General features: G+C 27.4%; 2 protein-coding genes across 2 annotated transcripts in view; one reads left to right on the forward strand and one right to left on the reverse strand.

Moving 5' to 3' along the window:
• Positions 1 to 238: 238 nt before the first annotated feature.
• On the forward strand, positions 239 to 2,876 carry LOC126901252 (cytochrome c oxidase assembly protein COX20, mitochondrial). Its single transcript, XM_050677614.1, has 3 exons — positions 239 to 439; positions 1,849 to 2,024; positions 2,620 to 2,876. Exons 1-3 carry the CDS (start codon positions 407 to 409, stop codon positions 2,708 to 2,710), a joined length of 300 nt encoding a protein of 99 aa, XP_050533571.1. The 5' UTR covers positions 239 to 406; the 3' UTR covers positions 2,711 to 2,876.
• Positions 2,877 to 3,264: 388 nt separating this feature from the next.
• Positions 3,265 to 13,923, reverse strand: part of LOC126901242 (cardioacceleratory peptide receptor) — a 99,526-nt gene continuing 88,867 nt past the window's right edge. The window contains exons 4-11 of the mRNA XM_050677603.1: positions 11,279 to 11,414; positions 8,564 to 8,667; positions 8,015 to 8,108; positions 7,857 to 7,952; positions 6,636 to 6,827; positions 6,482 to 6,577; positions 6,225 to 6,405; positions 3,265 to 3,478 (exon numbers count right to left, since the gene is read on the reverse strand). Coding sequence (XP_050533560.1) covers positions 3,265 to 3,478; positions 6,225 to 6,405; positions 6,482 to 6,577; positions 6,636 to 6,827; positions 7,857 to 7,952; positions 8,015 to 8,108; positions 8,564 to 8,667; positions 11,279 to 11,414 — 1,113 coding nt within the window. The remainder of the gene's footprint in view (positions 3,479 to 6,224; positions 6,406 to 6,481; positions 6,578 to 6,635; positions 6,828 to 7,856; positions 7,953 to 8,014; positions 8,109 to 8,563; positions 8,668 to 11,278; positions 11,415 to 13,923) is intronic.

A 13,923-nucleotide genomic window follows, 5' to 3' on the forward strand; every position in this document is an offset into this window, starting at 1 on the left:
TCTGAAAAGTAATAACAAATCAAACATTGAGAGCCGGCATAATAAAATTGGTTCGCACGTGTTAGCGAATTTATTTAAAGAAATATTGAAAACGATTTCGGCGAAATATCGAGCTACACTGTACGCCGCAACATCTACTCTTAATATTTTTAAGATATAATTAGTTGTAATAGTTAAAGATAATGTCATCATTATCACAGATAAGATTTTACCTTATCTATGTCATAAGATAAAAATAATGATAAGAGATTTTAAAATGTTATACAATTTTAAGTCTATTAAATAATTTTAGTTTAAACATAATGTAATTCAAAGATTTCTATGTAAATTTCAATTAAAATAAGCTATATGATTCAATAAAACAGTTTAAAAATTAGCTTAAATTAAAAACAGAAAAATCTTAAAAATGGCAACAGTTTCAAATGACGATGATCATAAGGTAAATGCAGTAATTTGATACATTTAACAGCAATTAGAATTAATTATCACAACAAAACAGTGAATATACATATTATTATTGTATAATTAATCATTTCTTTATTGAAAAATTAACAAAAATGTTAATAATTTTTTTTGCTACATATTTTTCTCAACATCAATAATTGATTATTATTATGATGTATTTTTACATGTTTCTTTTACTTGATAAAGGTGTCAACAATACTAAAGAAAAGGAATTTAATTTTACTTTTATTATTAATTAAGGATTAAAGAAAAAAGACTCACTCTGTGTATACATAATGCGATTCCTTAAAAATGTTACTTGCAATTTTTTTTTTTAATAGTGATTTAATCTATAATTATTTTATGCTATAAAATGTAAATTAGACTTAATCAAACTTTGATGAATCGATAACGAGATTTGTTATATTATTTTCTTTGTGAATTTATGTAATTAAATATAGAAAATCGTTAAATTTTACCCTGTTTTTCGCCTTGCCTAATTGTTACGTTGTTCAAGCAAATTTATATTGTAGGTAATATATTTTTAAATCTTAATACTCTTGACTTAATAGTTGTTTTATAAAACTCTATTAGATTAGATAATTCTACGTAGACTTATCTAATTCTTAATAAACTAAGTTAAATTAACTAGTTTAACTAATTTAATTAAGTTTTATAGTAAATCTCAATTTAAAATATACTATTATAACATTATTAGATATGATAAATAATTTTTTAAAGGATGTATGAAAATAAATGTTAAATAAAAATTCTTTTTGTCACATTAATTTGTTTTATGATATTGTTTTGTGATTTATGTAAACAACTACATGTCTGATCATAGTGTAGTTATAATTATTTATTAGTGTATGACTTACTTTGTTTTGTTATGCTTATGGTAGGTGTATATTTATACCTTTTTTTTAGGGGGGAGCTGTTAAAGTTTATTTTTTAGTAAAAAAAAAAAAATAGGGTATCTCATGAATTTTGGAGACTTGTGTTACTTTAGCTCTTTTACCACTATTGTCATGTAAGAAAATTATGTTTATAAAAATTATTGTTTGAATAGCATGTTTGTGCTATTAATTTATCTGACTTATTAAAAAAATATTTTATACATTCATTTACTATAGCAATGTTATTTATTTTAGTCCTTTTTTTTCTCTATACATCAATCATTTAAATAAATCAAATTAAACTAGAACTTCTAAATAGTTTAATATAAACTATGGACTTATTATCTAGCCTGATTGGTTGAGGCTTATTATTAGATTTTTTTACTATTATAGTCAATTTAGACAATTATTAGTGAGAATAGTAGATATTTTTTAGTTAGTTAAAGACAATATTATTTATTAAATCATTATTATAAATTATATTATTTATTTATTATTATTTTTTCAGCCATTCATGTTTTTAGGTAAGGATGTATCAAAAATTCCTTGTTTCCGTAATAGCTATTTTTATGGTATACTGGGAGGAATAGCAAGTGGATTGGGATGCTTTATGTTAACAAGTAAACCAAAAAAGGCTGTTAATGTTGGTTTTGGATCTTTTTTTGTTATATCAACTTCATATTGGTCAGTATTTTATATTGAAATTTTACAATATTTTGTCAGCTTGGTATGGAAACTCATTAACAGTTATTATCATAATTATTTTTTTAAATTTGCTGCAGTAGTATATTTTATCGATTTATCTAAAATAATGTGAAACACAACACTTTAAACACAGTCTATATTAAATGATAGTAAAAATAATATTGAAAAAAAAAAATGAGTTTTATCACCAGACCAACAATGTATTAAAATTTTTCATTATACCTTAATATGAATTATTCTAAAATTTAATGTTTATTTATTGTATAATTGTATATAATAAAGAAAAAATCATATCATATAAATATTTGTTTACATTTTGATTTAAAATTCATGAAATATTGTTTTTTGGTTATGTTGAATAATTATCAAATCAAAACTTTAATTACTTTAAAAATTATTTGTTTGCATGATTATTTCTAAATTTGATTTTTAGCCATTCATAAAAAAAGAAATAGTGTATAGTTATAGTTACTATATATAGTATCCTATATATAGTTTGTATTATAGTCTACTTTAATTGTATAATATTATTTTAATATCATGATGAGAATTAAAAAATACTTAAATCTTACAGGATTTTATGCCGATACAATTATAGTATTACAGAAAAAAGAATGAATGAACTAAAGGATGTTATTATTGAAAAAAAAAGTGGCCAACTATAAATTATGTAAAATGAAAAGTTCATTTTTAATATAGTAACTCAGAAGGTGTTTTATTATTTAATTAAATTACTAAGTATAAAGTTGTATTTCTTATTAGATTTTAGTATATTGCATTTTATAATTTATAAACATTTTTATTTTTTGAATAAAATAATGATGTTTGAAATCTTTGATTCATTTTTACCTGTTAGGTTTTGAAGAAAAATAATTTGTAAATAAAATTACTAATATAATTATTTATAACTTAATTATACTATAATTATTTTTTATCATTATAATTTTCAATAGTTTTGAAACACTTATAATTATTTACTTAAAATAGTTATGAAGAACATAGATACAAATAGGAATCGAGGTCAATAGGAATATGGAATAAGTACATAACTGTACATAGATTATTCTATTGGGGTAGGTCAGTCATAAGATATAACTTATCTTATGCTTGCATTATAATAAATATAGTTATAATAATAGCTCAAATAACAATATTAAAATGGTAATAAATATGTTATTTGTTTTTTATAAATTTAGTAAATCAATTTGCAGAAGAAAATTTACAGTAGAGAATCTGCATAGTTATTTTTTTCTGTTGAAATACCCATTCGATTTAAAACTGGAGCTCTGACTACAGAATGGACATGTACAGTAGCATTTCGTAAAAGTGATGTATTCACTTGTCGATTAGATGAAGTCAATGTTTCTGTATAACTCAACTGCTCTTGAGTAGAATTTCGACAACACAGTAACCATTTAAATGGTGGAACTTGCCTTCAATAGAAAAAAAAAACATCAAAATTGTAGTTTAAATTAATTTATTTGTAATATAGTTGAAATATTATTATTTTTTTTTTACTTATAATTAGTTATAATTATAAGTGGATAGTTTTTTTTGTGAAAAGATTGTCAAGTTAAACTTTGTAATTTTTAAGTAATTTATTAATTATATGAAATTAATCAAGAGCTATTTCGCAACGTGCTCCCATTAGCCGAATCCCAGAGTGGGAACCATTAGGGAGGGTTGGGAAAATAACTCGCAAAACAAAACATAAAACACGAAAATAAGAACCTAAAGGACCGGCCTAAACTAGCGCCTTAGATCTTCCTGCGCCGGTCGTCATGGCTGCCTCTGTCTCAGGCAATCCGCTTCCTCCTTCTTTTTCAAGACGGATTCGGCGAACTCCTGGACGACCCTCCATACCTCCCGTCTCCTCAATATCAGGTCCACCATAGACCCGACTCGGAACGTGGACCCTAGTCGGGACTCCAAAGTGTCCCGCTTCTGGGCCCATGCCTCGCACCGGCAGAGGTTGTGCAGAGTGCTGTCAGCCTCTCCCGAGTGATCCGAGCAGTGGTCGTACGTCGGCGCGCCTGCTTTACGAATACGATGCAAGTACTCGTTAAAGCAGCCGTGGCCGGACATCACTTGGGCGAGACGATAAGTCATCTTACCGTGAGTCCGGTTCACCCACCTGTCCAGCCGATCGGGTCCTATGAGGGATCAGATCCACTCGCCTCTCGTCGTTTCCTCCGAGAGGTGAGAAGCACATGTCTCACTCACTAACACTTATAGAAATATATACGTTTAACCAATTTAAACCAAACTAAAAATGACTTGTCGATAACAACTTTTAGACCAGTATCTTGGAAGTTATCAACTCTTTAATATAAAGACTGGAGGTTAAATGCGGATCTGTAAAAAATAATGAATCGCATTACTCCTTCCACTATAAAAATCCTAATGTCTTTTATAATGCTAGTTTAAAAGATACTGTCGTTCAGTAATTTTCTTAGATAGATTAGTTTTAATCTTGTAAGTTAGATAAATATATGTTTCCATTTTAAAAACTAAAGCAGATTAAATTAAAAATATTTTTTTTAGAACGTAGGATACTATTTCAGAAAAGAAAAAAATAATATTATATTTTTAATGATATTATGTGAGTTAAATTATCTTTTTGTTTAAATACGAGGCGATTCATTTATTGTAAATCACTTAATTAGTCGAAAATTAAATATGATAATGAAAATATTTTTTTTTGGTTTCTTTTTGCTACATGTTTATCTTAATTCATCAATCATACATATTTTTTTTCTTTATCCCTCATTTGGATTACTCAACTTTGTTTTTTCAAATTGGCAACAAACATAATTAATTAGTTTTTTTGATAGATTATGCCTAATTAAGAAAATAACCGATCGATAACAACTTTTTGGACCAGATTTTGGCAGGTGTTGCCATTTTTATACATAGGCTGGAGAAAGAGTACGGCCAGAAAATGACTAGTGATAACAATAGTAACACCCGCGTCTTACTTAACTTTAAACCGATAATAAATTTTGAAATAAAAGTTATATAAAGTGACCAAAATTCAAACAGTTTTTTTTTCGATTATTACGATATTTTAAAAATAATCGATATCGTGTGAAAAATGGAAAAATTCGGCAATTTTGATATCGTTAACGAACTCCATTAGTTTATATAGCCAAATTAAGTAAATCACGGTGGGACATCTGTACAATCACTTAGTGCATTTATCTAGGTAAATAAAAAAATTATCTTTTTTTTGTTATCCTATTAGTACTTTTAGTTTTATTAGTTGGTATTTTGTTACCTACAAACAACGTAAAGTTGTTTCTATGCTATTTCTGAGAGTTTCTATTTTTTTTTATTTATATATAATGCGTTCGATACATCAGCTTATTGTCGGCTATATTTGACAGTACGGAATTAAAAGTCAAAACCAATTATTATCATTTGTTATGGTTGTTACGAGTTCTTAACAATATTACTGCCCTTCTCGTGTATGTGTATTATTTAGAATAAAAATACCCATATTTTTTTTATTCTCATAAAAAATGTACACAACGTGTAAATAATTACACATACGCACGACGTCAAGGGCGCAAATAGTATTTTCAATCAGGTGGTGCTTATGTCCCATTAACTTAAACTGTGTAACTGTATTATTTCAACTATTATTATTGATTTTGATTTTTAATGTGTTAACAATAATCCATGTGAAATTTTGATCCAAAATATCATGTTTAATCAATTCTTATGATTTTTGCCCAAATATATTATAGACATAAGTTGAACTTTTAAACTATAACTTTTTTTTATATTCGAATTAAAATACTGCACATAATACATTCTACTTGTTAGGTGATGTTAGAATTATTATCGAGTTTAATTTTATTAATTAAAATATATTTATTAATCATTTATATATTTTTTTTAAATTTGATCAATATTTTTAAATATTACAAATGTTGTTAATTGATAATGAAATAGCTCGGTATTGTTATTTATTTAGACTGGCTGAATTTATTTTATTTTATATTTTAAAAACTATAATCGTTTGCATGTTTGTTTAGTAACCATCAATACTCCTGATAGTGTTTTATTAACAATGATTATTCAAGACTAGCAATACTGGGTATTACATAGTTGATCGGTTCATGAGCGGATATATTGGAAAATGTTTTGTGCATATAAAAAAATATTCATTATTACCTAAGAGATCTGCAGATGTGTGTTGAGAATAGACAATATATGATGGGGTTGGCAGCAGAGTTAAGTGGCGCTAAACTTTGTATGAATGTTGCGAGTGCGACGTTTGATTGCGATCTGGGTATGTATCCGTAGACTTGCAGTAAATCAAACAATATGTATGGGCTCCAGCAAAGAATGAAAACTGAAGGATGTTTAAATTAAACGTCAACTACCGATAAGACGTGTACTTTTCAACAGCTAGTACATTTAATACTCACCAAAAACGATTACGAATGTCATTTTGACGGTTTTAATTTTTGCTTTTGGAATTATGCCTCGGGAACTGGATCGACGTATGTCATGTTCCTCCGGCTCTATAAAAAAAAAAATAAACATAGAATTATACGGTAGCTGTGTTTGGTCAAGTATTACTCTTATCTCCACGATGAAGTGTGTTGCTCTTGGCCGGCGACAGAAGTTTGCTCTTTGACCAAATTGTGTAGACGATTATTGTATAGCAGCCGGTTATTATAATGGCCGGTACGACGAATACAGTAGTTGCCACTATACTAATGTATAATTGCCATTGCCACGGCAACATATCAATCCAACATTGTGTTCGGCCTAATCATAAACCATTATTTTTAATATTACAATGTCTCGGCACTGGAAGTGTGTTATTGTGCACAGTGATTCTTGTGTCACGGAATTACTTTTTCAATCGAAAAATAACAGCAATATCGATAAACGTTTTTGTTTTCTTTTAGTCATAAAGTTTTCTCATTGTTACATATTTTTTTCGATTTAACACTCGTGAAGTATTTTTCATGTTTAACCCTTATACCTTTTAAAGGTGCCAGCGTTATTTTTTCAAATAGGAATATACATAAAATTGACAAACTTATTTGTTAAATAAAGATCTAATTGCGAAAATTACTGGTCGATAATAACTCTTGGATCAGTATATCAATAGTTTTTTTCTCCGCATTACTCATCTTCTCGCAGTGGTATAAAAATATTAATATCTTAATCAAATTTGATACTTCTATATGGGGTATAAGGGATGAGTATAAAAAATACTTAAATAATTGATAAGTTGAGAAAATTATGTATCATAAATAAGAAAAATTTAAAACTAAAAAAAAATAATTCAACTATCAATACTATTTTTAGTTTTTGATTCTTCTACTTTTTTTTTCTCGCCCGAGGCCACCATTATCCTAAACTTCCACTTGACACGATTTCGCACATCATAATTTTTATTTTTTTTGATTAATTATGGTAAAAGAAGTACTCCTTTTAGGTGTATTTATTAAATTTAGTTGCTACTCTTTTTTTATAAACTCATTAATGAAAGAAATATTGTTTATGTCTATAAATATATTGATCAATATACCTAATTCAATAATATAATATATTATTGAATTAGGCATATTATATATATTATATATTATATAATGCATATTGAATTTTTCAATCATGTTAGGAAAACAATCAATAGAGTTCTGTAAACCAATGATTCACCATAAGCATATTATTTTTAATTTTGTCTTTATAGCAATTAAATAAAAATGACACATTAATAATCGTTTTGATAAAATATTAAAATGACGGTCAATACTGCAAGTTTTGTATGTTTAGTAAAAAATGTACCTTCGACTATCTTCTCTTCATTAATAAATATGCTCGGTATTGCAAAGAAAAAACTCAATATCCACGCACAAGCAATTAATGCTTTGGCCCGACGCCCTATAAAATTTTTGTTATTATTAAACGATAAAAATAAACATAACAAAATTAATTTTACTCACAACTGCTAGAAAAATTCATAGGATGAGTGATGGCGTCATATCGATCAATACTCAAAGCTACCAGAACGTATGTTGATGAATACGTTACCACAACCTTAAAACATCAAAGCAAATAAGAATAATGTCACTAGTTTATGATTCCTATTTGTTAAAAAAGATTTTAAAAGCAAAAAAAATTAGGCCAACGCGTAGTAAATATTTGCTGGTAAATTGAAGTTAATTTATTTTAAAAAATTCTAAAAAGGTTCGGATGAGTCTAATTAATTACATCAGCATAACTATAATTGTCCCAATAAGAAAATAGTCGATTCAAAAATAAATCCTATGAAAAATTACTTTATTGAGAGAGATGAAGAAAAACAGATGGGCATTTTATAGGACAATTTTAGCAGCTCTTAAATTGTTCACTTGAAATCGTCTAAACCTAATCGTTCCTCTTTAATTTAGGAAATAATTCGGGTTATATAAATATTTTTTTTGTTCGTATCAGTCAGAACTCTTTAGAATAATTTCAATTCTAGTTTATCATCAATAATAAAGGATTCATACCTGTAAATACTTGACTATTTTGCATGCGTACGGTCCAGCAGTCCAAGTCACGGTCGTTCTCCATATCATATCAATCATTACACTGACTAATCCAACCAATAAATCTATTTAAAAAGTTAATGATAAGTTTCGATTGATTATTACCAATGGAAATCAGGGGAATTTACTGTCTTCTGATCTTATAACTTAGTGATGTCCGAATTTCAATTATATTAAGATTTTTTTTTATGTAAAAAGGACATTTAAGGGATATCTGCAAAAACCAGATAACTTAATTAATTTTGAAAATTTAACTTTTTTCAAAATATTACATAGCAACGTGGAAACCGATTAAAAATGTGTTATAAACTTTTTATTTATTATTATTTATTTAAAAATATGCTTAGCCTTCTCGTGATGAAATAATTTTTTTTATGAATTTATTACTAGTAGGAATTAGTAAATACACAATAATTCAATATTTCTGTATTGAATACTTGTAACAAAATTTGTTTTTTTTTTAATTACGGGAGATATTTTTGAAAACCGTATGATTTTTTTTTTTTGGTTGATGTTGAGTATGTTTCAGAGTTGTTACGTTTTTAACAATGCGTGTTTAAAACAGTATTTTAAACATGTTTAAAATGGTTTATGGAACGTTTTAAACTGTTTACTTATGTTTTAAACAGGTGTGTTTTTTCAATATTTTTTAACAACCCTGTGATTTTGTATACAAAAATAGTTTATTCAAATCTTGCAGCCTCCATTTCCTGTCGTTCGGCCGTACTTACTATAATATTGTGTTTTAATAAATAATGTTATAGTAACGATAATGTTTCTAGTTCTCATAAAAACAATTATTTAGTTGTTGCGGAAAAATGTTAAATTGTCAATAATATGCTTTTTTTTATGGATCTAAATGTTGATAATTTTTGCACAACTAAGGTATGCTAATAGGATTTTAACAAGTTCTCAAGATGAATACTCTTAAAAAATTACAACGAACTCCTAATTTTGATTGTAAAAAAATTAAATAAAAAAGAAATCATAATTTATAATACTCGAGGTATGACAATCAGTGATTTTTAAAAAAATTCGATTATTATCATCGTTTTAGATACACTGATTAAATATTTTATTTTTGATAAATGGTAATTAGAAAAAATAGACAAATTCATAATCGATCTAAATGTACACGCCAATTTATACAGAAAGGGATCTATGAAGTCTAATAATGTCTATGGAAGCAAACACTTATTAGGTGTAGACTAAAAATAAAACTATCGTAATTGACTATTTGTAAAATTATACTTAAAAATAAAACGACATAAATCACTAGATTTTTGTCACAGTGCAGTTATTTTTAGTATGCGTGTTTGGTGTATTATAAATCTTTATTTATATTATCAATTTCATTTGATAAATATTTACTTTACTTTTTAATTTGTGATATTTTCGTTGCTTTTATGTTGCGTTAAGTTTGAATACAAAATAATAAACGTGGAAATTAAAATTGAACACTGCAGTGATTAATATTATTGAACAGTTGATATAAATGTCTAGTATAAAATTTAGAAAGAAATTTAGCTCAAAAATGAAGGTATTTTCAGGAAAATCGTTACGATGTATGATTTTGATAAGATTATTGAGATTGAAAATTGTAATATTAGGTAAACAAGAATGTACAAATGTTTTTATTTTGATGAATATCAGTTTGTATGTAATATGTACTAAAATTTTGCTTTAATTTTATAGTTCAACAATAGGATCATAAATTTAATAATAAATAGGTATATTAATAAATCATCATTGTCTGTGATTTAAAAAATCGTAACGATTGGAACAATTTTGTTTACTTCATTAAAGATATACGATGTGCTAATTGTATACGTTAGATATAAATATTTGTAATTGTTATGATTTCATTATGATATGATTTATACAAAAGTGTCATTTTGATATTATTGTTAGACTTAAATTGAAGTTCGGCTTATATTGCGACACTACTCATATGGTAAGAAGTATCTAACCTGTAAACTCTTTTGTATTATAACGTAAGAGCTATTTCCGTTTTCAGCACATTAAGTGGTACTTTGTATACACACATTTACATAAAATGGCGAAAATATTTTATAATTAATTCATTATTTTAACCGTTCTGAACTTTTAATAGCTACTTAAGATAATACATATACATAAACCTTCAACGTTTTCAATTTTCTTGAAATTGGTTTTAAAACTATTGAGGTAATTTTCTTTAAGTGCGTAAAATAAATTTAAAACAAATATACATTTCGTGAAATTAAGTTTTTGGTTATAATTTATTCTGCAGTTTTTTAAAAAACTCAACATCAATAGGTTTTTGTTGATAACTTTCTTAAGAAACCGAACTTTGTGATATAAATACTACGTATGGATTATTTAAAAGTTTTGATAGCGAGAAGCGTTAAAATCAACAAAATTAGATTAATTTATTGCAAATTTATTATTAGAAGCTGATGAATAGAATTTTTCAATCAACACTAGCTGCTGGTTTACGAGCAACTAGTATTTTATTTTATAAAACGGTAATCATTTTTGGAATGTCTGGCCTTAGTCATAAATATTTATTATAAAATCATTTGATTCATTGAGGTGTTTTGAAATTCGGGAACAGGACTTTCAGTCCGCACTTGCTTAGATGAGAAAGTACTTAATGAGCTGATGTTTATAATATTTATGATCAGTTGCACTCGCCAGCTAGAGCCAAGTGCATGATGAAAAAGTTCATCCGATTTTTGCGTGCTTTGTTGAACAATAATGCCACGAGTACAGCTCCGTTGCCCAAGACAATGGACAAAAAAAGTATCCATAAGACGGTGAATTGTACGGTCTGAAAAAAATAATAAAAAATTATAAATAAAGCTCAAGAATAAAGTTGACATATTTTAGTTGTTGGTTAATCTACTGCCGCCTTCCAAAGGCCGTCTTCCTTTTAAAATAGCTGTTGTTATGCACCGTATGTGCACTAAATAGTGTGTTCGTGCAGACACTATAAACGACCACTGAAATGACCGAACACTGCCCTCTTACAAAGAAAACCACAGCACAAATTTATAAATCATACCACACACTAAATATATTATTTTCGATTTGAGTTTTTTCCTCTGGCTGTTTTTAAGCTATTGCCGAGGTTTTAAGTTCCGCTCACGTACACCGGCTTTTGCCGCTTTAAACGATCACCGTATGTATTATTATTATTACTATAATTGTATCCTTTTTTAAAAATTTAATATTTAAAATAAAATTCATTTAATCTTCGTCGTTTTCTTTTTAGCAAACTATGCACATCTGGCCAATTAGACGCGATTAATATGATCCATTCAAGTGAAATCATTCATTGAACATTCGAGGGTATAATAACAAGCAGTAGATAGATTAGGACAGACAAATAGAGAAAGAGAATACTTACAGTGTTAAAATGGACCAGGTCGTCTATTGGCATAATGAATTACCCAGTAGAAAGACAAAACTTATACCGGTGAAATGAATGCATAAAGTATGAGCTGGTACGGTATGAAAGGGTTTCTAACGAAATCCGTAGGTGACCAATTAACGAGATACATAATTCAATTACAGTACCTTTTTTATTGGCACGTGCACGGCAATCGTGAGGTTGGTAATGTGATTATTGGCTGCTCAAAATTTATACACAGATTACGGATTAGTAATTATGACTTAAACACGAACGAGACAAAAGAGTTCACATAGAATCGATATCATAGAATTATAATGGCCGAATCGGTGCCAATATAAACATTTTTTGTGCAGATCCGGGAGAAATTATAATATTTTACCGCAAAATAATTAATCTATTGTATTAAATAAATAAATAAAAATTAACATTTCGCCAAAAATTTTGCAATACACGTCGTGGTAATATCGTCACGATGAATATTCTAATAATAATAAAAAAATCAATAATACAGCATTCGGACGTGGGATGAATAAATTTGATTTCGATTGTCTGTGTGTTTGCACACACGTCTGTGTTTAATATATCACTGGCGTAATGCGCACGCCTAAACACTATCATAATCAAGTAAAATTAATTAGTCATCCATTCATCGTTTTATAATTTCAATCAACGCCTAGATACATTAACAAGTGACCGGGTGATTCTAAAAAACGTCAACGGCGGTGATGAACTTGAGAGAATTCCGTTGGTTACAATACCATAACGCAGTACTGCACGACACTAGACGTCTCTTTTTTTATTACATTTATAATGAATACATCTCGGAGCTGTATTAAGTGCTTATAATAATTATCAGCGTTAAGTCGAACGGCGATTTCCTTTGCTATTGCCGTCGACGGCCGGGGCAACAGGATCTCTATCGAACCATCTTACGCCTCTTTAGTAGTGACAGTGTGTAATATATTTTATACTTAAACCAGCTGTTATACTCATCTTGATGTATATTATTCACCATCGGACGTGCGATCGTATCGCAGATTCCAGCAATAGAGTATAATTAATAATACTTATTCTTCAAGCAGACAGTCTCATCCTGACTGCTTTTGGAAGTCATGCGTCGTTTAGAAAATAAAATATTAATCTTACTGATCGGTCGACAATTAAAAAATACATTAATGATAATAACGAACACCAAGTTCATTTCTCCGGTGTCGTTAATTTTAATTGTACCTAATGTATTATGGTGTGGATTTGATTTATACGTTTTTAAAACAAAAGAATCGGTAACGATCACTTGTGGGCTGCTCAATAAATTATTTTGAAGGGAATAATCTAAACAAATTGTATAATTGTAGTAACTCAATGTTTGCTTATCATGTATGATTTTTAAAATAATGTATTACGCCGTATATTTCATACCCTATCCGAAACAAATTTTTTATGAATTTTATTTATAATTATTGTATTTTATTTCATATGTGTACATTTCATTTTTTGGTATCTATTGGGAAAATCCGTTTGCAATTCACTGGTACGAAAAATGTCATTATACACATGATAAGTTTTCAATAACATATATTTGTATAATATAATAACCAAAAAGTAATAATATTACAATAAAGTCAACTTGGAATTATTCACTAAAATTGAGCTTTCATTTTACGTATCTTTGTGACAATTTAACAACTTCAAAATGTAAATGATTTTGTGGTTGGTGTGAAACGTAATTATTAATTTTAGAAATGTTTAATTAAGTTTTCATTTAGAATAAAATGTTATTGTTCTTTTTTGAAATTTCATTTAAAAACAGAAATAAACTTTAAAAACGATTAAACAATATTAATATTATACCAACAACAATTATTTCTTAATTTTCGCTCAATAAAGTTTTAGTTATAACTTCATTGTTTATAATAATTTAACA

The sequence above is a fragment of the Daktulosphaira vitifoliae genome, unplaced genomic scaffold (genome assembly GCF_025091365.1).
Source record: "Daktulosphaira vitifoliae isolate Bord-2020 unplaced genomic scaffold, ASM2509136v1 Scaffold_1, whole genome shotgun sequence".
Lineage (NCBI taxonomy): Eukaryota > Metazoa > Arthropoda > Insecta > Hemiptera > Phylloxeridae > Daktulosphaira > Daktulosphaira vitifoliae.

What these genes read in the sequence shown, in the direction of transcription:
- LOC126901252 (XM_050677614.1), top strand. Translation starts at nt 407, where the DNA reads ATGGCAACAGTTTCAAATGACGATGATCATAAG. An exon ending in CAAATGACGATGATCATAAG is followed by an intron (nt 440 to 1,848) that starts GTAAATGCAGTA and finishes TTATTTTTTCAG; the next exon opens with CCATTCATGTTTTTAGGTAA. An exon ending in GTTATATCAACTTCATATTG is followed by an intron (nt 2,025 to 2,619) that starts GTCAGTATTTTA and finishes TAAATCTTACAG; the next exon opens with GATTTTATGCCGATACAATT.